Below are 24,096 nucleotides of genomic sequence, written 5' to 3'. Positions count from 1 at the left end.
TATATATATATATATATATATATATATATATATATATGTAACAATACCCTGCGCAGACAGTAACCATCTCCGATTTTGAAAATTCCTCCTAGAAAAAAGTTATGACGTCAAAATATCTCCGCTAATGGAAATCGCCTCAAAAATTATCTCCGAAACGAGGCAAGCTTTTTGAATTCTGTTTGTGGGAATCGAACAGGGCATTGGCAGAGATGAATTACCGCACATATGATATCACTATGATGTCGTGTCAATTTTTATGACGTCATTCCTATTTTTTGTTTCACAACCCAGAGTTTTCATCGGATCTTTGTGAAACTTGCCATGTATATGCAGAAAGCCCACGTGCAGGCAGTAACCATCTCCGCTTTTGGAAATTCTTCCTAGAAAAAAAGTTGACGTCATAATATCGCCGCTAATGGAAATCGCCTATACCATTATCTCCGAAACTAGGCAAGCTGTTTGAATTTTGTTTGCAGGAATCAAGCCGGGCATTGGCACGGATAATTTATCACAATGACGTCATATTCGTTTTTATGACATCATGAAGAGGACGAGGATCTTAGCTCATTTGAGCTTGTTATTATTATTTTTTTGGTAGGCAAAACACTTGAGTGACCTGGTGAAGAACGCGCTTTCGCTATCAAAGCTTATCACAAAAATTATGATCGTGCAACTGGTGCACAAGGTCAATTCAAACTCCATTTCGACGTTCGTCATCATGGAAATGTGCCGTCTGTTCGTGCTATCAAGTTATGGGTTCAGAAGTTTGAGAGGACCGGTTCAACTTTTAAAAGGGAAACCGCCGGGTGCACCCAAATCAGTAAGAGCGGCACAAAACATTGAGCGTGTAAGATAGTCAGTTTTGAGAAGTCCGCTTCATTCCAGCCAAGGGCATGCATCAGCCTGAATTTCTCAAACAGCTCGATCATATCGAAAGGACAAAGTGTGTGTTAACCGTCCACAAACTCTTCATGAACTTCAGGAAACCATCAGATGGTGAAATCGATGATATTGACGTGGCCATGTTACAGAAGGTCATGAATAATTGGTGTCCAACATTAGAGGAATGTGTCAGACGAAATGGAGTGCATCTCCTAGATGTTCTTTACCACAAATGAATGGCATGTTATGTACTTCACTTTCTTGTAAGAATTTGTTTTGAAAGACGACTTTTTATTACCGATATACGAGTGTTAAAAATATCCATATTTCTGGCTCACCCTGTGTATTTTACTTGTGAAATAGAAGATTCGCAAGTATATGGGTTGGTCGAGTGCTCTAGCCTCTTATTCTGTGTCTTTGTTTGTCTGTATGTCAATCGCCTACAGGTCGCAATTCGACACTAACCTTTCGAAACTTAACCACCTGGCAGAGCTAGTCAAAGGGCCGAAGGTCACAAAATCGTCATTTTTCATCCAATTGACTTGAAATTTGAATTGGATTTGCATGTTGGGTCACTGAAGCCTATTGCTTTTGAGGTCGAAAGGGCAAGGTCACAGCGATTGATTTCGCAAGTACTGGTCTATGACACCTTGTTTTATCCCTCCTCGAGCAAGGTCGGAGACGGGGACATTAAATGAGCTCTTGTCCAACTGACCGACCGACATTTGTCCACGTACTTTTGTGTATGCGATATTTCAAAAACCGTTGAACATTTAGCTTTCATATTGCAGATATTTATTCATCATGATATTATCTCAACCTGATTAGATCACAGCTGCGATTGGCTGAATTGTTGCCATGGCAATGGCAACCATCTCGGTAACTCGGCTTGTGTACGTGATATTTAAACAAGTTCGAATTGCGAACATATCCCGTGGGAGTTAATTCGTCCAACTCTCCGGTGAGCGATAGCACGGACGACAGATCGTTTTGAAATTTGGTGAGATTTTCACCGCATCATAAAAAGAAGCCAGAACACCTCACAATTGAGGCTAGTTTCATATCATCATTTGCGACTTAATTTTGCATTGGGCATCGCCCAGCGCATTTAATTTACGTTTTTTTGTTTTTAATGAACAATTTTAAGAAAATGGGTTGAAAGGGCTGTTTCTCGGCCCAAAGGGCCGGAATCACACATTGGACTCAGTAATGTCTGAGGAATGGTCTCCAGAATATACCTGTCAAATTTGGTTCGGTTCCACCCACGAATAACCGAGGAATACCAATTTTAAGAATATGGGCCAAAATGGCCGTTCCTCAGCTCGAAGGGCCGCAATCGCACTTTGGGTTCAGTTAATGCCTGCGCATAGTGTTACGAATCTGGAAGCCTTTTGCACACAAGCAGACAGCAGTCCCCATAGCTTAGTTATTTCGATAAGTATGTGTTTATAGTCAGGGTCCCGTCCTGTCTAATGGGAATTTTGTGTGTGTGCTACGAGTTACTTTATAGTAAGGTTTATTACATCAACAACAACAACAGCACCGTCCGTGACTCAACCCGGTCGCCATTGCCCACATGTTTTTGGCTGAAGGCGTGGGCGGAGCCTCCATCGCCTCAGATCCGACTTCGCCCCAGAAAGGTGGGAGTTGCCCCACCTACCGTGGGCCTGTCCAATGAGGGACAGCCAGCGGATCGCGCGATGGAACCGTCCAATCAGGAGGCGAGTGGCGAGGAAAGAAACCGGTCCCACCTCAAGAGAGTAAAGAGTGATCGTGCAGACTGCTTACCGTCTGCAGTCTTGGTGGCGATTGCAGAGCGTCTGCAGTCTTGGTGGCGATTGGCTTTGTCTGCTGTCGTGGTGGCTTGGTCTCGTTCGTGGGCTGTGGACTTGGAGGTGTGGGTTCAAGTCCTACCGTGGTGGTTTGGAGTCTGTGTGACCGCACGAGGCGGGAAGGTACCCCGGTCTGGCTCTACCAAATAAAGACCCACGGGGTCTAGTTTAGTGTGTGTGTGTGTGTGTGTGTGTGTGTGTGTGTGTGTGTGTGTGTGTGTGTGTGTGTGTGTGTGTGTGTGTGTGTGTGTGTGTGTGTGTGTGTGTGCGTGTGTCTGTGGGCCCCGTCTGTAAGTAGAATCGTTAAGTGCCTTGTTCATGTACATTACATTTTCTTTATTCGTGATAACTCTGCTCTGTGTCTCCCTTCCCAATTATTGCCTATTGTAAAATAAACCCCTATTAAATGTTCCAGCTCGTTTTCTGTGCTTTCACCCATTGATCCAGCACGGTGCGTATTGAGAATTCGTGAGGCCGTTCGTGCCGTAAATTGTTCATTTGGACCGACGGATCTTGGTGATCCCCGCTCGGTTTACACCCGGATCGGGCTCGGTAAACGGTCCGTTCCACCCGGGATCCGTCGAGGTGTGGTTTTCCCTGGTAGTTGGACGACGTGGGTACTTGGGTATATTGAAATTAGGCAATTAACCCTACCCCACGCCGTCAAAATATTGGCGACCACGGTCCGCGAAGGGACCCGTGACCTTTCGGACTTATCCGAGAGTCACGACCTAAATTCCGGGTGTTCGGTGGGAGAAGATCTCACTGCTCCACCTAGTGGTCGTTTATCGCCACTGAACCCTGTCCCCAACAATATGTGTCGAGTATATGCCCGTCAATTTTCATCGAATTCTGTTCACGAATCATGGAGAAATAGACGTTCAAATGAACTGTACACAAGAAAAGAGAGAACGCGAGCGGCGCTGAGACCCCGTGGGATGGAAGACCCCATGGGGTAAAATAATGCTCAAGATTTAGCTTTCATAGTACACAAATCTATTCCTCGTACTATCCAAAGGGTGGGGGACCAAGAGTATCAGGTTGTTGTTAACGTGAAAATAAATAGATTCTGCACAATTTAAATGAACGAGTGGGCCTGTTGGTCCGTTGGCCCAAATTTTAATTGGTCTTTATGGCCTTGTAGTATACCTGCCTGCTGTCGTGCTTGAGCATTAATATGCCTTTCACCAAGCCCCGATGTGCTTGGGCCAGAGTGGGGATAATACGTTAATTATTGATGCCAAATGATACCATTATTAGCTCACTTGGACTTTAATGAGGTGAGCTTATGCGATTGAGCAGTGTCCGTGAGTGAGTGAGTGAGTCAGTCAGTTAGTCAGGAAACACTTCAGTCATTATCACTTGAACCAAACACACCCTTTTGATGAAACTTGACCATGAGCTTCATAATCTGATGCCTAACAAAGATGTATTAACCGCTTCAAAATCTGCACTCATTAAAGAGGTCTACGTGGGGTTTTTGACCCACTCCCCCAAATCTGTATTTGCTCTTTTCTCTGAAACAACACACACAATTCCGATGAAACTTGATCACAACCATCATCACCCATGATGTGCCAAAGTTTGTTCACGGCATTAAACAAAAAAAAACAACAGGGTCTATGGGGGTCTGCTGGGGGTTTGATTGACTGCTGCTTCTGATCCAGGTGAGCTTCAGGACAGGTGGTCCTATTTTTATTCTTGTGAATATTATTAGTTCATTGTTAATTAATATATGCTTTGTAACAATTTTATCATTGTTTACGTTTTTTATTTTGGAATTAGAATGCCATATCATGGATGCAGGCTAACCCTAACCCTAATTAAGCTGCTCGACCCAGCTGAACATGGTGTGTGTTTAAAACATGGGAATTCTTCCAGATGCTTTGTAGTTCACTAGCCTAATCAACACAGGACATGACGATCATTTTGGTGCATCACATTCCACATCAGAAAGCTCCAGTAGAACTCAAGAAAAAAAAAAAAAACCATGCCTCACAAACACACACACCTCGTCCATTTATAGTAGATGACTAGATGTACATATTAAGTAGGAGCAATTGCTCCCAAACAGATCGGGAAAGCTGGACCACCCTATGTTGCGTAACACTGACACCATTCTCTTTTATAGACGTATCCAGGTACCAAGGTGATTATCGTAGATGCCTTCAACAACAACAACAGTCTGCAACCAATGTGGAAACAGGTCAAGGGTTTCCGTGAGAAAATGCTGCCCATAATGAGGAGTGCCCAGGATGGTGTCAACCTCATCTGTTGCTCCCAAGGTGAGATCTTTTCAAAAGTGTGTGTGGGTCACCCAGCTCGTTAAAAAAGAGCTGCAGACTATTAAGCTTATGAAAGCACAGCGTTGCAGGAAAGACCATCTGACCACTTGCAATGGGAGTATGAAGACAGACTCCATGTTTTGAATATTATAGACAAGCAAATACCACCCGTCACTTTGCTGGGGGGGGGGGAAGGATAGAGGGGTGGGAGAAGGGAAGGCAGATGTGCGGTGGAACGTTAATTACGATTCACACTGTTTCATCAAAATGATTCTGCAGAGAATAACATTAAAGATGGAAACAAAAACATGTCTGAAATCCATTTTCTACCGGTCATACTATAAATACGGTCCGAAGACAAACACTGCCCGGACACATCCGGAGATGAGCACCGTCCAGACATAACCGGAAAGAGAGAGAGGGAGGTGTGGGGGGAGGGGAGTTAGCAGAGAGAAATGTTATGCTTTATGAACAACACATCCACACACTATCTAATAGTGCTTAGCCAATACCGGCAATTTTTCGGGAATCGGCAGATTGGAGTCTGTGTGATTACCGACTACAGTACGCACTGTACACAACCCAGAAACCTTGAGTAGCTTTCACCCTTGTTTTGGGGGAATTTCAAAAAATAGATTTTAAAAAACAACAACATTGCATTCAGACGTTTTAAGGGAAATGTGCATGAACATTAATCTTTGTAAACAGCTGCAAATCGTCATGTTTCGGGTGGAAAAAAAAGTTTGGCTCTAATTTAGAAAACGCATAAATATGGCAAACGGCTCGGAAATTGGGTGTTATCAAATATATTTTGTTTTGAAACTCAGAAAGAGAAACCATATAACCTTTGTAAAGCACACCTGGTTCATATAAAATAACCAATTGCTTTAGAAACAGTCAGGAGGACAAAGGAAAACATGATCGCCTGTACGCTGCTGAGGGTAAAAGTTAAAACCTCCACCACCCATCATCATCGTAACATATGGGATGAAACTTTGCCATCACGGTGCCCGTAATCAAACATGCAGGTATGCGCACACACACCCACGGAGAGTCCCTTTACAAATCCAAATCTACCCATACGTACCTCTACCTTGCAGCAACGACCGATTGTTCATCCCGATCGGGACACAAACTTTACCACTATCGACTGTAAGGTGCTCGGCAAGTGGCTTGGCACTCAAGCAAGCACTGCAATGAAATGGTTGATAAGGAATGGCTGGCTTGGCAAGCGATAGAAAGCTGATTGGTAATGGCACATACCCTTAAAAACAAAACGTCACTTTTTGCACATTCCTTAATCTTTTCTTCACTCAATATAATTGTCCGAACAGTAGAAAAAGTTAAGCTTAATGCTTTGCTTAAATAAATTCACCAAGTTATTAAAATCGCTAATTTGTTTAAAATTTCAGATTTCACTCCAGATTTCAAGTTTCGTCCATGTGATCCGATCCTCCAAACTCAAATTAGATTTCGATGATATACTTTAATTAGTCCGTGAGAGTAAATCGTGGAAAATCACGTCATATAATGCATTAAATCGCTCCAAGCTCCTCATTTGAAAACGAAAGCACTTACAAAATCAATGTATACAGTTCTGCGATTCATTGGTAGGTAGATGAGGCATTCGATGATGCTAGTGAGAAAAGTGAAAAAAACAAAAAAACATTTTCAGTGCTTTATCGATAAACCGTTGCGGCCTGTTCCAAGTCAGGGCATTGTTGAGCAGGCTGAACAAAATGGTGAATTAACACCCCAGCGAGGGAGAGCGAGGTGACCGAAGATGACATCTTGATAAAGGACATAATTAAATAAGGCCATTAATTATCTTCAAAAGGTGTTTAAATTAACCCAAACACCCAATTTTCACTCGTGCAACTCGTCTTCATGTGCATGCAAAATTTGGGGCCCCTATGTTTCATTGTTTTGGAATCATGGAAAACACACACACACACACACACACACACACACACACACGCACACACACACACACACACACACACACACACACACACACACACACACACACACACACACACACACACACGCACACAGATTGAGTTACATCTGAGAGATTACGATTGCCATGGCCTGTAGTGGCTTCATCACTGAATACCAAGTTTAACACAACAAAGCTTGATGTTACTCATTCTCATCATTCATTTGTGCATGCTGGCCAATAGTGTTCAAATTGGTCTTGAGCTGATAAGACTGCAGACTGTAATGACTGCAAAAGATGAATACCCCTCCGATGACTACTACTTCAATGGCCCCAAATAATCCCACCTTGTCGGGTTGGCTGCGTACGTACTCTGTCCCAATCATCCTGTTTCTCCACCCAACCTCTCTCATGTCCCTCTCCATCACCACCTCGTTCCACCTGAGTTTGTTCGATCCTTCTCCTGCTCAATGCATCCATATTATAAAAAGACCTTCCTGAGCACATGCCCCAGCCCTCCGATTCGCCACAGGTAAAATGTGCAGTATGTGTTGATATGCAGTGATGCTTGGCTGTTTGATTACAGGTGGACTCATCTGCAGAGCAATCCTGTCAACCACTGAAGCTCACAATGTGCAAACATTCATTTCACTCGCAGCACCACAGATGGGGCAGTTCGGAGGAGGTGAGAGAACGAGTAAAGCTCAATATGGAAACCGGACCGAGAGGGATTTGGATCCCTTTGGAATGTTTTTAGAGTATGGCAAGCCTTGCATCAATAACTTTAATAGTTTTTATTTAAATTTGAACTATGACTTAAGCGACAAGGAAAATGGCTGAAAATGTACATGAACAATCAAACTAAAATACGCAATTTGGTGTCTGTCTGTCTGACCACGCGCGATACATTTGGTCATGACTTATTCAATCTCAACCAAACTTGACAAGAGGATTAAGTGTCACACGATGGAGGTTGTAGCGACTTCATTTCCCACCCTCCCCTCCCCAGTGAGATTTTCCGTCTTGGGTGAAATCTGTGTTAAGGTGTCTATTCAGGTTAAGCTAGCTAATCATGGCATTTTTCCAAGGCCGCTTCTAATAACAAAAGAACCTCGAAAGCATCTGAAAATGCAAAGCCTGTCCGCTTTGAATTCGGACTTATTCCTCTTCCGTCTGCTAAAATGGTACCTTTGACCTTTTGACAATTCTTAACTTGTCTTCTCCATAGTCTCATAATGAACCTTTTTTGAAAATTTGATGACAAAAGCTCAAATGGTAAAAAAGTTACAGCCTGGACGGACACACACACACGCACACACCCCTATCTTCCGCTGCATGGGGCACGGGCTAATAACAACACTTATGATGATGGCATAATGTTATTACAAAACAATATTAACACCAATACTATTCCCTCTCCCCAAGAGGTTTCCCTCCTTGAACAAACATGTTGATGTATATAAATAGCTAATCACGACATTTCAGGAGACACCTCTACCAGAAGTTTAAAAAAAATTTTAATTATAAACCGTAACCACGTATGATTACCTTTTGAAACAGTCGCTATTGCTGATAACACTAAATTGAAAGGGAGGAAACATGGGGTGTGTTCATTTTCCAAGCAGCTAGCCTCATGCTTGCCAAGTCAGCCATTCCTTATCACTGGTTTTGAATGGAGTGCTTGCTTGAATGGTTAAGCCACTTGGTAAGTGCTGTATCAAAAAAAAAAAAAAATTGGTAACTGAACACCCCCCACGACATTGTTCTTGAGGCCTATGTCTAGATCTACTGTAATCTTATATACACCGGAGAGGATAATAACACGACCCTTCCTGCCGCTTCCATATGGAGTGGGTGAACTCGTTACAGAAGATTTGCTGTCTGGCTTTTGGTGAGGATATTTCGGGAGCTATCATGTCCATGTCCAATTTTGGTTCTTAGGGAAACATTTTTCACCAGTCTTAAAAACTCACAGCAATTTGTTCCCTGGTGTAATCTGTATAAATATTTTCAAGTGTTTGTGTTTGTACCTTATTCTTTCACGGCCAAACCGGAGCACCTTGAGGCCCCAAATTTTGAGCGTTGGAACTTTTGAATCCAGGCAAGGTTTTAAGCTACCTCCAGCCCCATAAAATCCCCCAGGGATATTATCTGTATGTATGTATGTATGTATGTATGTATGTATGTATGTTTGTGTAGTTCTGCAAATCAAAGAAAAAGAGATGATTTGACATCGTGACATCGATTGATATGCCTGCCACCCACATTATTAAAATCGCTGTACATACTTGTCCCAAGTTTGATTTAAATCCCTTCAGCTGTTCTCAAGTATCACATTTTTACCTGACATAACCTCTGACCTTTTGACCTCCAGATGCCAAAATCGAATCATTTCATTTTGGTATCATTATACATACTTGTACCAAGCTCGACTTGGATCCTTTCTCCGTTCTTAAGTCATCGCTGTAACGAAAACCTATCGCAGACGGACAGCCAACCCAAAAACAATGCCTTTGGTGACTTAGTTGGTGGAGGCATTTAAACAAAAAAAGAATAAATAAACAAGCAGTCATCGACTGGTACTTATGAAATCGTCGACTTGACCTCTGACTTTGTCTAATAAAAGCTGTCTCTAGAGAAGGTAGCAACGCAAACCACAAGTTTCTACGATGATTCTGTACCAAACCATCAAAAATCGTAACGTCGACCGAAGCAAAAATACTCCATTTCTCCACACAATTATTTAATATTATTTTATCAAAGTCACAAAACCGTAATATTCAGTCATCCACCAACAATCTTTACATAATCTGACGGCTCAGCAAGTCAGGCATGTGACGATAACCTTTATTGGGATAAAAATGACTTTTAAACACCATCTTTATCGAAAACACCGTCAGCGCGCACATGGAAAACCATACATGACTCAACAACGCGTCTGCTTGAGCGCGCTGCACCACGTGACGACCCGTGACGCACGAGTGAAATATTTTTTATACAATCTTAAAACGTCTCCAAAACATCAGATTTTTACCAGAATTTCGACAACCGAGTTTTAAGCGTCCAAAGCGATCGCAAAAACCGAAGACAAAATTAAAATCGAAGTTAAAACGAACTCGTAACGTCGAGCGAAGCAAAAATCTCCATTTCTCCACGCAATTATTCAATATTATTTTATCAAAGTCACAAAACCGTAATATTCAGCCATCCACCAACAATCTTTACATAATCCGACGGTTCAGCGAGTCAGGCATGCGACGATAACCTTTATTGGGATAAAAAATGACTTTTAAACACCATCTTTATCGAAAACACCGTCAGCGCGCACATGGAAAACCATACGTGACTCAACGACGCGTCTACTCGAGCGCGCTGCACCACATGACGACCCGTGACGCGCGAGTGAAATATTTTTTTATACAATCTTAAAACGTCTCCAAAACATCCGATTTTTACCAGAATTTCGACAACCGAGTTTTAAGCGTCCTAAGCGATCGCAAAAACCGAAGACAAAATTAAAATTGAAGTTAAAACGAACTCGTAACGTCGAGCAAAGCAAAAATACTCCATTTCTCCACATGAATTTACGGAATTATGTTTGACCTCACTGTGACCTTGACCTTTGACCGATTTTGACCAAAATCTAATCAGCGCTAGCCATCACCCTCCTGAATCACGTGGTGTAATTTGACATTGGTAGCTTCTTCCGTTCTCGAGTTATCGTGCCTACAAACAAACAAACAAACAAACACACAAACAAACAAACAGAAACAGAAGTGATCAATCTAAAGATTTCGTAAGTAATAAATAAACAAACCTGCAAAAGCTCACCCAGCCAGGCAGCCCCAGAGCAGCACCGGGTTGTTTGTTTTGTTTGTTTGTAATAAAATTAGTACAATATAATCCTATTTAATAGAGACGTGGCCATATAACCCAGGTGAAAGTATAATGGATGTTCTATTCACCTTACACACAAACTTTGCCATTGCACATCTGCTTTAACTAAAATTAAGGAGATGGTTGTGCATTTTGGATATCATTATGGTGCATTTACGAGGACAAACAGACTAACTTGATTCATGGGCATGAGGTTGTGCCATTAGATAACACCAAGTGGGTTGACTCAGCCTGTCATCCTGCTTCGGTCAGAAAAATGAGTACAAGCTCACTGGAAACGGGGCATTGCATCATTGGCACAGCCTTGCTCCCAGCAATGATGCAAGCACCAAGCATAGGTTGCATACGAAATAAATTTTTAAATGGGTGCAACAACGTATTAAGAACATTCCAGTTTGTTTGACAAACCACACAACCTGTTCAGGTTTGTGGCTTGTTGTGTAGCAGCATCGTCCTAGTACTGTTTTTTTTTTTTTTTTTTAAATGGTTGCTTGGAAATTGTACACAATACTGTAAACGGATGTACTTTGCGAATATATTGTGACGTCCACGGGACTTGAACAGTCCCGCCAACGGAGAATGAGCCGAAACGATGGAGGCGATTTATTTTTATTTAACCCGAGGATGGCGGTTCTAATCGCTCTACCACAAACGGGACGAGGAAGGTGGCACAAGTCACTTTTCACTGAGTTGATGATGTTTATTCTTTTTACTATTGACCAGAAATAACAAGACTCGGCAAGAAGAGGGATCCGGGGCGATTCGACGGGATGGTGTGGGATCGGGCGTGGGGAAAAACACAGACAATTCCAATGAATATACAGTTCTCAATCCCTCTAAGGCGCCAAAAAACACACACACACAACGTAGCTATCTCTGGTGGTCAGGCTGGACCGTGGTGTGGACGCAACTGTCCCTGGATCGGCGCCGGACGAGCCGGCCTTGCTCTCCTCAGGGGGGGGGCAGGAGAAACCGCGGTGCTGTCGACCTCCTGGTCCTGGCCCAAGTCCGCCCACAGCCGCCAGGGAACCAGCTCCCGCGCCAAGCCGCAAGCAGGAGAGGGAGGCACGTCCACCCGCCGCCCGACCCCGTATTCCGAGTCAGCAGAACCCTAGAGCCAACCAAAGCGAGGCACGAGGCTCGGCAAGGCTCCCAGACACGATCAACTCAGCACAGCCACCAGGACGCTCTCTGCCGCCACAGGTTCCACACCAAAAAACACGAGTGTTCTGGTTGTAATCTTCTTCTTCTTCCTTTTCGACCCCGAACAGAACCTTTTTATCCTTCTGCCCTCGTCACCTCCAATCGAGCCGTCCATTGGCCCACTGCCGTCGCCTTCTGCCAATCGTGATCACGGGGCGGAGCCATCCGCTGCACTGTACTGTGACGTCACGGCCAGTCTCCAGAGAATACCAAAAGGGGTTTACGCAGACACACTTACCCTATCCCGTGTCCCTATCTAATTACATGACATTTATCATTTCCCCCTTGAAGAAATGAACATTTACTAGACATCTTATCACCACTGAATTTCTACTTATTACATCGAGATCCTGGTAAACTCGAACAGCATGGCATACCTAATTAAACATCCTAATTACCCTTTGAATGCATACCCCCCCCCCCCAAACGTAACACTGCCCCCTCCTCTGGTACCACAGCTCCTGCAAGGTATATCACAGGCGCTACCGTACCAGCCTTCACACTTACTGACTCACACCTAATTAACCTAACGAAATAAAGTAGGAGGGGCAATGGGCAGCGAGTCGCAGCTAACTTACCTATCCTGCTTAATGTACTACCCCCTTATGGCCTTATCCTCGCCTAAACAATCATTCATTTTTTATTTTTTTTATTTCATGAGAGCACTGAGCGAAGTTGCACTCCATCCTCCGGATCATCGCTCTTGCCCAGCACTCTTCCAGTGATCTGGGGAGGGGAAACAAAAGGTTCCACAAAAACACAACACTTATACTTTACATTCCTACTCTAAGCCTTAACGACACTATTCACAGGATATTTACACTTGACCGCCTCCCCCAGTGGATGCTAATAGACCCAGCGTTACCGGGGGAGCCAATTTTCAAATTTGCTTGCCCCAAAACTATGCGGACATCATGCCCTTGCTGCACATGTCAAGTTGTGCGGGATCGATTGGGACTCACACATCTTCACAACACTCACACCATGGTCATCATCACATTTCTAGGTCATGGTCCTCATTTCAATCATGCAGGCTGAATCCCGTCATGGCCGTGGGGTGGGTTACCACAAGATGATGGGGGCATCTCAGGTGCAGCCATGCCCACAGGTAAGCTTTAGTCCAACCCGGACACTTCTCCGCCCCGCTCCCTTTGATTCCCTCCCCCCTGGTAGCCATCAGCTCTAATCCCGTACAACACTCTGGAAGGGGTCTCACTGGCTCCTCTGGCCTTCCTGGGTCGCCAAGGTCCTACCCGCCTTGGTCGCCCAACCAGACCCTCTCCCAGTTGCCTCCAAACACTGTCACCATTAGCCACCAGGTGGTGAATCTCCTTGAAGGGGGTCGCAATTCCCGCTCACCGTGAGCTTCAGCAATCCCTGTGGACAAGCACATCATCCCCACCCACAAAACCCACATGACTCCCCCACCCCATAGGCCTTACATGTGACACCTGCATTTCTAACACTTCACCGACCATGACCTTCCCTGTTACCACACCATGCCCAATAAAAAAAAAAAATCAACGTGTGCACCATACACTTCACTTCTTAACTTGAAGCAACTCACACAGCACTTCTCCTCACCCGATCCACGCACCAGCCATTGGACAGCCACTTGTGCCCGCTTTGTTACCAATTACCCACTGTCCCGATTGTCACTCTAAAACCCAGCAGAACTCACAAACCCATGCCAATTTTCCCACAATTAATTTTTTTTTTAACCAAAGGAGGCACTTCGCCACAATCTCAGCAGCCGAGCATGGCCCTATATGCTCAGCCCAATCTAGTCTCCCCGACCCCCGACAGTGATCTCCGGACCCGACCTATGAAAGGGCATCTCGGATAGACCTGGCGGTTCAGCAGGAGGATTCACCCTCTCCGAGTCTAAAAGTCTATTGGAGGGTCCCTCCATCGCCGGGTACCGGCAATATCGTTGCATGTGTCCTCTTCGCCCGCACCGGAAACAACTCCCCATAAAAGGCCCCCGTAAGTATCGATGAAATGTCTCTTCCGGTTCCGGACCCCCTCGGCCATAATCGAATTGCTCTATTGGCTGGGCTGGACCCCGCCGCTTTGGCGCACTAACTACCGGATTACCCTTTATCAAACTTGACAGTTTCTGGCAAATTTCCTGAAACATTTGGGTAATGCCAATTTCTCCCAGCCCCTCTCCTTGATCCTGGATCTCCGCCTGTCGGACCGTCACCGATGGCCTCTCGGGCACCCGACCCGGCTGCCTCCACGAGGCCAGCCTGGCTGCGCACTCAGCCGCTCGGTGAACTGTGGGTGGATCTTGTAGCTCCACTAGCGCTCGGACCTCAGGGTCCGAAAGAGCAGCTAAAAATTTCTCTAGTGCCAGTCTGTCCCACGCCTCCACTGTAAGGTCCCGATACGCGATCCTGACTGATTGGTAAATGTCCTGTGCCAGCTCCTGCACTGTCTCACCCGGCTTTAATCTGCGGTGCTGGAGCTGGGCCCGCACCAGATCACAGTTTGCCGCGAACCCAAACCGACGGCTCAACGCCTCGCAAATGTGGGAGCTGGTCAACATCCCCTCCGCGATCACGTTTAACACGTCTGCGGCTGGTCCCCGCAACGTTGCCACCAAATTCCCTGTACGTTCCCGCTCATTCCACCCGTTTAGTCGGGAAATACACTCAAATTGCGTCAGAAAAGCTTCAACGCTCCCTGACCCGTCAATTTTCCAGGGGGATCACATTTACGGTGGCCCGCTTCTCAGTTTCTCCCTTGTCCGAATCCAGCCCAGGGATCAAACACCCTTGTGGCTGCGTATCCAATTTCGGAGCCCACTGTGGCCAAAGATATTTTGTGGTGAGGGTCTCATGGGTCAATTTTGCCTCCTGTTCCAAACGTTGAATGGACAGATTCACCTCTTCCCGCAGGATCTTCTGGGCCCGCACAACCTCCTCCAAGGCTCCGTCGCGAGTTTGTAGCTGCTCCTCAACCAACCCGGACACTCTACTTACAAAAGACGGCTCTACCAGGCCTTTATCCAAGACTTCATCTTGGCTCATAATTTTATCTTGTTCGTCCAAACGAGCCTCCAATCCTTTTACCTCCTCCGCCAAATTCATCCCTTGCTTCCTCAGCTCTCCCCACTCTTCAACTTGCAGCTGCATACGCGCATCCACACAGACACGATGACGTTCCAGGCTTTCATCCACTTTATCAACCCGAATGTTCGTTGCATCAATTTTATCTACCAATTTTTTCCGTATATTTCCCCCTCCAATGTAATTTCTACCTTTGTTTCCTCCAATCTATCCTCGAATTTACTTTGTATTTCTCCCAATTTAACATCCACACACTCCTGCATCTCAGTTTTCATTTTCTCCATCTTTTCCCCCAATTCATCCCTCATTAAATCAATCCGTGCACCCAACTGTACCCCCATTACCCTCAATTGATCTGTCATTTCTGCCCTCTGTGTCGTCATTTCTGCCCTCTGTGTCACAAATTCATTTTCCATTTGTGCTGTCATTTCTGCCATTTGTGCCCCCTGTGCCGTCATTTCTGCCATTTGTGCCCCCTGTGCCGTCATGTCTGCCCTGTGTCACGAATTGATTTTCCATTTGTGCCGTCATTTCTGCCATTTGTGCCCCCTGTGCCGTCATTTTTGCCCCCTGTGCTGTAATTGCACTTCATTAAACGTTCCAACATTGTCCAGATCGACATCGCGCCGGTTTCCGGCGCTGCCGGCTCCGTTACGGGCGATGAAGCACGGTCCACGCTCGGAATGGGGGAGGTTCCAACCCTACCCCCGTCTCTCCTCTCTTCCCCCGACTCGCTGCGAGACACGTGGCCTTCCTCCTCAAACATCTGCACATCCGCCATGGTGCAGCAGTCCCGTTTGCCGCCAATTAATTTAATTTGAAAAATCCCGCCAAAATTTTCCCGCGCTCGCGCGCTTTTCTGTAATAATTTTATATTCCAATTCGTGGCGAGATTTTAATCTTGGTATATTCTCCCGATACCAAATATAATTTAGAGGGGTTCGTACATCCAACACCCTGACACCAATGTGACGTCCACAGGACTTGAACAGTCCCGCCAACGTAGAATGAGCCGAAACGATGGAGGCGGTTTATTTATTTATAACCCAAACATGGCGGTTCTAATCGCTCTACCGCAAACGGGACGAGGAAGGTGGCACGAGTCACTTTTCACTGAGTTGATGATGTTTATTTGTTTTTACTATTAACCAGAAATAACAAGACTCGGCAAGAAGAGGGATCCGGGGCGATTCGACGGGATGGTGTGGGATCGGGCGTGGGGAAAACACAGACAATTCCAATGAATATACAGTTCTCAATCCCTCTAAGGCGCCAAGCACACACACACACACACACACACACACACACACACACACACACACACACACACACACACACACACACACACACACACACACAAAACGTAGCTATCTCTGGTGGTCAGGCTGGACCGTGGTGTGGACGCAACTGTCCCTGGATCGGCGCCGGACGAGCTGGCCTTGCTCTCCTCAGGGGGGCAGGAGAAACCGTGGTGCTGTTGACCTCCTCCTGGTCCTGGCCCAAGTCCGCCCACAGCCGCCAGGGAACCAGCTCCCGCGCCAAGCCGCGAGCAGGAGAGGGAGGCAGGTCCACCCGCCGCCCAACCCCGTATTCCGAGTCAGCAGAACCCTAGAGCCAACCAAAGCGAGGCACGAGGCTCAGCAAGGCTCCCAGACACGATCAACTCAGCACAGCCACCAGGACGCTCTCTGCCAGCACAGGTGCCACACCAAAAAAACACGAGTGTTCTGGTTGTAATTTTCTTCTTCTTCCTTTTCGACCCCGAACAGAAACTTTTTATCCTCCTGTCCTCGTCACTTCTAATCGAGCCGTCCATTGGCCCACTGCCGTCGCCTTCTGCCAATCGTGATCACGGGGCGGAGCCATCCGCTGCACTGTACTGTGACGTCACGGCCAGTCTCCAGAGAATACCAAAAGGGGTTTACGCAGACACACTTACCCTATCCCGTGTCCCTATCTAATTACATGACATTTATCATTTCCCCCTTGAAGAAATGAACATTTACTAGACATCTTATCACCACTGAATTTCTACTTATTACATCGAGATCCTGGTAAACTCGAACAGCATGGCATACCTAATTAAACATCCTAATTACCCTTTGAATGCATACCCCCCCCTCAAACGTAACAATATCAATGGAATCATTGTACTGTAATAAGATCCATCAAGGCTTCTTCCAGTGGTGAGACCAGATTTGACGATTGCTGAGCACAAAGTTAACACATGTTTCTGTTTCAGAATCCACGTGGCTCAAAGGCATTTTCCCTGGAGCATACAAGTACGTGTTTCAGTTTTGTTTCACCTCCCTGGGAAGCCTGCTCTCTGTGTGCAATTACTGGAACGGTGAGGACCTCGTCCACTCTTTCCTTTGCACCTCTTCCTGTGTGACCGAGCTGTCACTGTCTCATCCGCTCCTATATTTATCTCCACCGATGGTTAGACTCGTGAGTGTTCTGAACTCTGTGCATAAAACGATGTCTGTTGGAATGCGCTCGACATGTTGAAATAACTATCGTTTCAATGCTTGAAATCAACAGGATGTTGATTGAGGTATGCTCACAATAATTGGAACGAATGAGAGGCTGACGTTTTGTCATTAACCCTTCGTCGAAGCAAAATAGAGGGCTTTGAGATAATTACAGCAAAATATTTTGCTCTGATGAAGGGTTAACGATGAAAACGAAAACGTCAGCTTCTCCTTCCTTCGATCCCACGGCAGTAAGCATACATCGAGCAATGTCTTGTTCATTTTGAACATCGTTATACCTATCCGCCGATACAGACATACCCGAGACTAACTCTTCGTTCTGTATCGTACTTTATAAAATAAGGCAAGTCTTTGTGTGTGCATGTCTGAAAATCATTAAAATACAAAAATAAATACAACCACGACTGGTCCAGTCTCCACCAAACTTTGCATACATCCTGTGTTTCCAGGGGGAATGGGTATGGTTTCTATTAGCAGTTTAAATCCTTCAATGATGGCAGTTTTTATTCGAAGTTTGTAGTTTACCCAGCCTGTGGGTGGATGGACACTTGTGTGGTGTAATTCTTTGCATTATATGCTATGAAAATGATAAACCCCTTTTTGATCGATTCAAAACATGAACAGTCATGAATCCCAGGATGGTACTCGTTGCAGACCCTCGCCATGACTGGTTTTGTGTGGTGCTCGTGTACTGGTGGTGTGTTACGTAGTTAATGATGGACATAATTCGAATTGCTGTCGGTGATGACCGGGTACCAAGACGTCCTGCTTTGATGCAAAACCCCACTTTGATCAGACACCTGACCCTGACCCTGACCCGTGTTTCGCTTTGATTGATTAAGCGGTTCCTGAGAAAACATTGTTTAACATTTTCTTCAATCCAATATGGCTGCCAAACCATATGACCTATCAATTATTCCTCAACAAACTTATACACCCATGGCTTGGGGAACATTTGTGTGAAGTTTCCCTCGATCTGTCCAGCCGTTCTGGAGAAGATTTTTGTTTTACAGGTTTTAGGGTAAATCCAATATGGCTGCCAAACCCTGCGACCCATGATGTCATATGTGTGAATCTTTTGTTCCTCATGGATACATGCAATACCCTCTCCTTCGGTGAGGGTAACTATCGAATGTCCAATAGCATGAAGCCAAAAAACATTTATGAACTTAAGGAAAGAATAACCAATGTTCTCACAAACATTCCTGAAAAACTTGTTGCGATTAGCAGTAGCAAACGTGCCAGTCTGATTCAGGAAGTGTGTTGACAGTGCTGGAGCATATGTGGAGGTTGACAATGTATTCGCCATTCCGGGTTCAAAGGGTTAATGAAGTGAACTTCATAAATAAGGACCGAGAACTTAAACTCTCCTTTTCCTTACACCTTATTAAATGTCTGGTTGTTGTAATTTTTGTTGAAACGTCCCACACGAGCTTAAAACGTTCTTCCCTCGTGTTTTTCGTGCTGTGCAGATCCGAAACATCAAGCGCGTTATCGACAGAACAACGACTTCCTGGCGGTACTCAACAATGAAACAAACAACCCTCTCGCTGATGGTATGGGTTTCGAGCAATATCCTCCATCGTATCCCTTTGGGGCTTATGTTAACACCTATACTTGAAGCACGAGCCAATTGTTGTAAACACTGAACCATTTAAGAATTCTTCAACTGGAAGTATCTGGCCGATTCATCCATCCATTGGGACCATACTCTGTGCAGAGCGTTGGTGTTGCCTCAGCAGTCTCCTTAGCTATTGGGCACAATCCTGGACATGTCGTTACTCCGACACAGGATACCAACAAGCTGACACTCGTTTTGCCGACCTCGGAAAGATGACAGGCAGAATCATCCGCACCTGGTATTAATTCAACAGCCCAGTGGGATTTGAACTCAGGATCCTCGGATCCCAAGTCCACCACCCTAACCATTAAGCCAACACCAGGCATATCTGGTTGATCAAGCATCTCTGTAGTAGTGTTGGCCATTTAGAAAATGCAATTGTAACCATATCAAGGCTTTTGGAAGAGCTCAATGGTAGGTAATGCAAAGTTTTGATACCAACAGACATGAGCAATAAGCTTGTAAGAGGTGGATGGTTATGGAGGTGAGCATCGTTTCATGTCCAAAAGGTATTTTAATCTGTACCCACAGAGTGGAAACACAACTTCTTGCAAATCCAAAAGCTCATTTTGATTGGAGGCCCAGATGATGAGGTCATATCCCCTTGGCAGTCCAGGTAAGATCATGCTCAACCATAACTATTTAACTTGTCTCCCATCACTTGTTTTATCAATTTCAAACTCCTGAGGGGGAAAACAAATTAAAAAGGTAACCGACGGACTCGATGAAACTGCGACGAATGATGGAAAGACCATGTTTGTTTACATGAACAGAAACGGTGGGATTTTAGAGGATCTTCTCAAATCCATGTCGACTTTGAGTTTCAGGTTCATCATGTAAACTTATTTGGAAGTTTTGGTTCATTGTATAAAATGTACTTGATGCACAACAGTCATTGCCTTCATTCCACTCCCTCCCCACTTCCAGTTTCTTTAGTTTTTACGACACCAGAGGCCGTGTCGTCGATATTACCCAACAGGAGGTAAGCCGAACCTTCCAAAAACCTCAACAGCAATGATGATTGTTTTTAATACTGCAATGTGGAACAGTGATTTGAACATACTCAATCCCATCAGGTCTTTATAAACTGAGTGAAGCACAGTTATAACTTGGATAAGACTTAAAGGAACATTTTTATTTGAAAAATATCAGCTCATTGCTCATAGATATCCCAATACGTGACTTTCAAAATGACGAATGCTAAGGAGGCCTGTCGCGCATGGGCTGTTTGTGTATGTGTTTTTAGGGAACCCACGCACACACAGTTCTGCTAGTCTGGGAGCTTTTAACTTGCCGTTGCAAGCGCAAAATCCAAATGAATATATATTTAACATTTTCAGCATTCAAATGAAAGATTGGCAATTCTAAAATGGTTAATCGTAATTGTTGTGTTCCTGGATGTAAATCGGACTCGCAGAAATACGAGAAATATCCATGGATGAGACAAAAGGTGTTGAATTCCTATTAATACAAGCGAGCAGGCACAGTGGATATATAAACACACGTACTTCCAAAAGGTACAAATATCAGTGTAATTTCCCTTGTGGCCCCAGAGCCAAATAAAATATATTTAACACCCTCGTCCATCACAAATAATAACGAGATGATATCCATAGAATACTTACCCTGCACAGTCTTGAGAAGGACTTGGTGCAAGCCAACTCTTCTGTTTAAGGTTGTTGCTTTTTTTTATTTTTCTTCGATCCCACACAATGCCAGACCAGTGACCAATGATGTCACTTTTATCAAACTACGTTTCCCATCGGTAGTTGTTCAATCGGTTAAAGTTTTGCATCAATCTGTTAACGGTTTCAACAATTGCAGATATTTTTTCAGACCGATCGGATCAAGCGTTGCACTTGTCGAATTATGACGTGACAGTGAAGGTACCGATGACATCATTAACATATCTTATTCCCCATTGGGGGGGGAGTACATTACATTACAATGAGCTGCCATAGTTCCATGGAGTGGTTTGAGATAGAGGGGCAAAATTTTTGTTTTTCGGTTTTTCCAAGATGGCACCTGTACCCCATGACCTGTGACATCATAATTATGACTAAAAAAAAAAATTAGGAGCGGCACCTATTTGGACAATGTCATGTCAATCAGACTAATGGTTGCTGAGAATGGATTTTAAAAATGCAGACACGTACGTATGTGACCAATCCCTTCACCCAACTTTTCGCTGCGCGAGCACAGACAAAATAAATGTAATTTTTAATTTACCCGACACATTCACAAGCCCCAGACATGTCCTTCACATCAGTTTTCAGAAGCACCCAAACCAGATAGTCCTCCTCAGGGAAGTCCATTTGATATGCATCCAGCTCCTACGTTAACATACTGAATTTGGTAAAAGCTTTGTATATGTTAACGTCGCAAAGATAGCCTTTGCCGAAGAGTTGGTTACTGTTACTTGGTGATGACACATAGCATCGTTGTAGACAGTTGTAGATGTCCATTAAATAAATCACCAAGCCTGCCATGGTCACAGGAGGCACTCAAGGTTCAAAACCCATTCAGTGGTAACGATCAGTCTTGGGTTTGTGGAATCTGTCCATCCACCGGCGTGAACTTCATACTGGCTTTCATGGTCAGGAGTTTGCAGTACGAGCAGGTGTCCGGTTGGCGAGCTGAGAATGTTCGAGTCTTTCGTTTTGCAGAGGCATACCTTTCTCTCCAGTACTTTTCAAAGTATTTTAGAGCTTTGTGAGCCATTTCAGGTAACAATCCTTATCCTGGACACCTGGTGTACTTTCCTTCACCAAGGACACAAGTTTCCTGGGGCTTCTGCGCATGCGCCCCAAGCATTGAGCGGATCACTTCATTTCAAAAGTTATGTATTAAAAAACAAAAACAAAAAAAAACTATAGAAAGAGCAATCGAGTGATTGAATTATAAAGTGAAAAATGATTGGGTTAAAGCTTGTGCCAATCAGCATTAGCAAACAAACATTCTATCCAAAAGTTGCTCCGTATTTGTTTACCACTTTTGGATATGTGGCTAAAGGGAAGGCTTGCAGCATGTTGGGCACAGATAAAGGGGTTAGATGTCTGACTGCTGTTTTATAACCAGTTTTTAATCAATAAATACTTGTCCAAAATATGAAAAAATAAAATTAATAAATAATGAAAAACAATGTAAAGTACATTGAGGAAAATTTAAGTTTGGAAGAAAAAAAAAAACCTTCTGAACCAGAGCTGTGCACCTGTTTTAAAAAACATTTGCTTCCAGGAAAGGTTCCGATGCCGATGTTTGTGTGCACCAGGTTTATGTTCAAGATTCATTCGGTCTGCAGAGCCTAGACCGGCGTAACGGATTAGTCGTGTGCACAGTGCCGGGCGTGAAGCATCGGGAATGGGTGCACAGCAAGCGCGCCTTCGACGAGTGCATCGCAAAGTTCCTCTTCTGAAAATCTCAAGCATGACACTGGTAGCCACACGTATGTTGTGTAATGTAATACGAAGATGCTGTAACAAACAGAGGATCTCGTCTGTCCCCAAAAAACAGATGAACTTGCATTATTGGTCCTTATAGCCCAAGGCAATGGCAGCTTATTTTGGTCATGGTACTGTGTTTGGAGGGAGTGTAGTTGTTCTACCACATTATAAATCAGTCATATTAGAGATTTTCTTTCATTCATTTATGAAAAGACTGTTTATATCAAGTATGGATTATTGAACTTATTTTTTTTTTCTACAGGTGAAGTGCAATTAAAACATTGCTAAACTGGTGTTGTGAAAGGTATCATTTGGGAGCTAGTAAGTGTTTATGAAAAGCTAAACTTGGGATTGCTAAAGCAACCACCCCTCCCCCCCCCAGTTAAACTAGTTATTTGTCAAAATATCTTACTTTTCAAATGACTGTTTTGAGAAAGGGATATAAAAAGAGAATACAATAGAAAGATGGCTCAACTGAAATGCAATGCAAGCTGGTGTGCACGCACGCACACACACACAATCATCAGGAAATTGCCATCAAAAGCTTGGTTTGAGATTTATTTCTGAGGTACAAACTTGTGTTGTAAGGTAATGGATATGTTTAATATAATCCATACTCACACTCTCGACAATGCACAGGGTGGCCACAAAGTCTGGAAACATCGGTGAATATACATTGCATTACAATACATGATATGTTCAATGACATTTGTTCAATGTGTTGTCCCTCATGAGACCTTCACTGTTCCTTGTTTGGTCAGGGAGATCCAGTGCGCATAGTCTTGTGACCCGTGAACAGGGAGGTGAACAAGCAAAACATGTACTGGTCACAAGACAATCCGCACTGGATCTCCCCGACCAAACAACAAGGAGCGGTGAAGGTCTCATGAGGGACAACACATTGAACATGTTATGGAATGTCAATAAACCATTTATAATGTATATTCAGTTTCCAGACTTTGTGGCCACCCTGTCGAAGCTCGTGGTTACAAACAAGTGTACTCTCATGAACATGTTTAAGTACGGCATGCATTTTCTGGAAGTTTAAAACAACCATCAGCTGTATCGCTTGTTCAGGAGTCATCATGAAACATTTATATTGTTGAGGGCATGGAATACTTTACATTACATGATGTGCTGATCTGTGTATATGATTAACATTAAAGCACCGAGAGTGTGATCCACTGATTATGTGGAAATACAAATGGTCTGTATTAAATCAACAAGATGAAATATTTAACAGTGCAGTATCCCGTTAGGGTATATAGATTACACTACATCAGATCTGGAGATCTAAGTGGCCATCATGACTTGGACACTACATGGTCACCAAAGAGTAGCCTAAGTTTGTTCATACTGTATCGCGAAGTGTTACTCGTGGCACCATCTTGCAGAAACCATCCTTGGTTGATTTCCTGTTCTGTAAGG

General features: G+C 44.3%; 1 protein-coding gene across 8 annotated transcripts in view; it reads left to right on the top strand.

Annotated features, from left to right (window-relative positions):
• LOC147026654 (lysosomal thioesterase PPT2-A-like) overlaps positions 1–23,856 on the top strand; it is a 32,038-nt gene extending 8,182 nt beyond the window's left edge. For 7 of the 8 annotated variants that reach the window (XM_085882324.1, XM_085882322.1, XM_085882325.1 and 4 more), the window contains 7 exons: positions 4,846–4,999; positions 7,525–7,623; positions 17,355–17,459; positions 19,077–19,160; positions 19,757–19,841; positions 20,153–20,207; positions 22,497–23,856. In XM_085882324.1, the coding sequence (XP_085738450.1) occupies positions 4,846–4,999; positions 7,525–7,623; positions 17,355–17,459; positions 19,077–19,160; positions 19,757–19,841; positions 20,153–20,207; positions 22,497–22,640 (726 nt within the window). In that variant the 3' untranslated portion in view covers positions 22,641–23,856. The remainder of the gene's footprint in view (positions 1–4,845; positions 5,000–7,524; positions 7,624–17,354; positions 17,460–19,076; positions 19,161–19,756; positions 19,842–20,152; positions 20,208–22,496) is intronic. The other variant, XM_085882326.1, reaches the window with a different exon arrangement.
• Positions 23,857–24,096: the final 240 nt, after the last annotated feature.

The sequence above is a fragment of the Eptatretus burgeri genome, chromosome 5 (assembly GCF_056783735.1).
Source record: "Eptatretus burgeri isolate ZD-2024b chromosome 5, Ebu_testis_v1, whole genome shotgun sequence".
In the NCBI taxonomy this organism is placed as follows: domain Eukaryota; kingdom Metazoa; phylum Chordata; class Myxini; order Myxiniformes; family Myxinidae; genus Eptatretus; species Eptatretus burgeri.
Note: the sequence above shows the minus strand (reverse complement) of the source record. Positions and strands in the feature narration are given on the sequence as shown.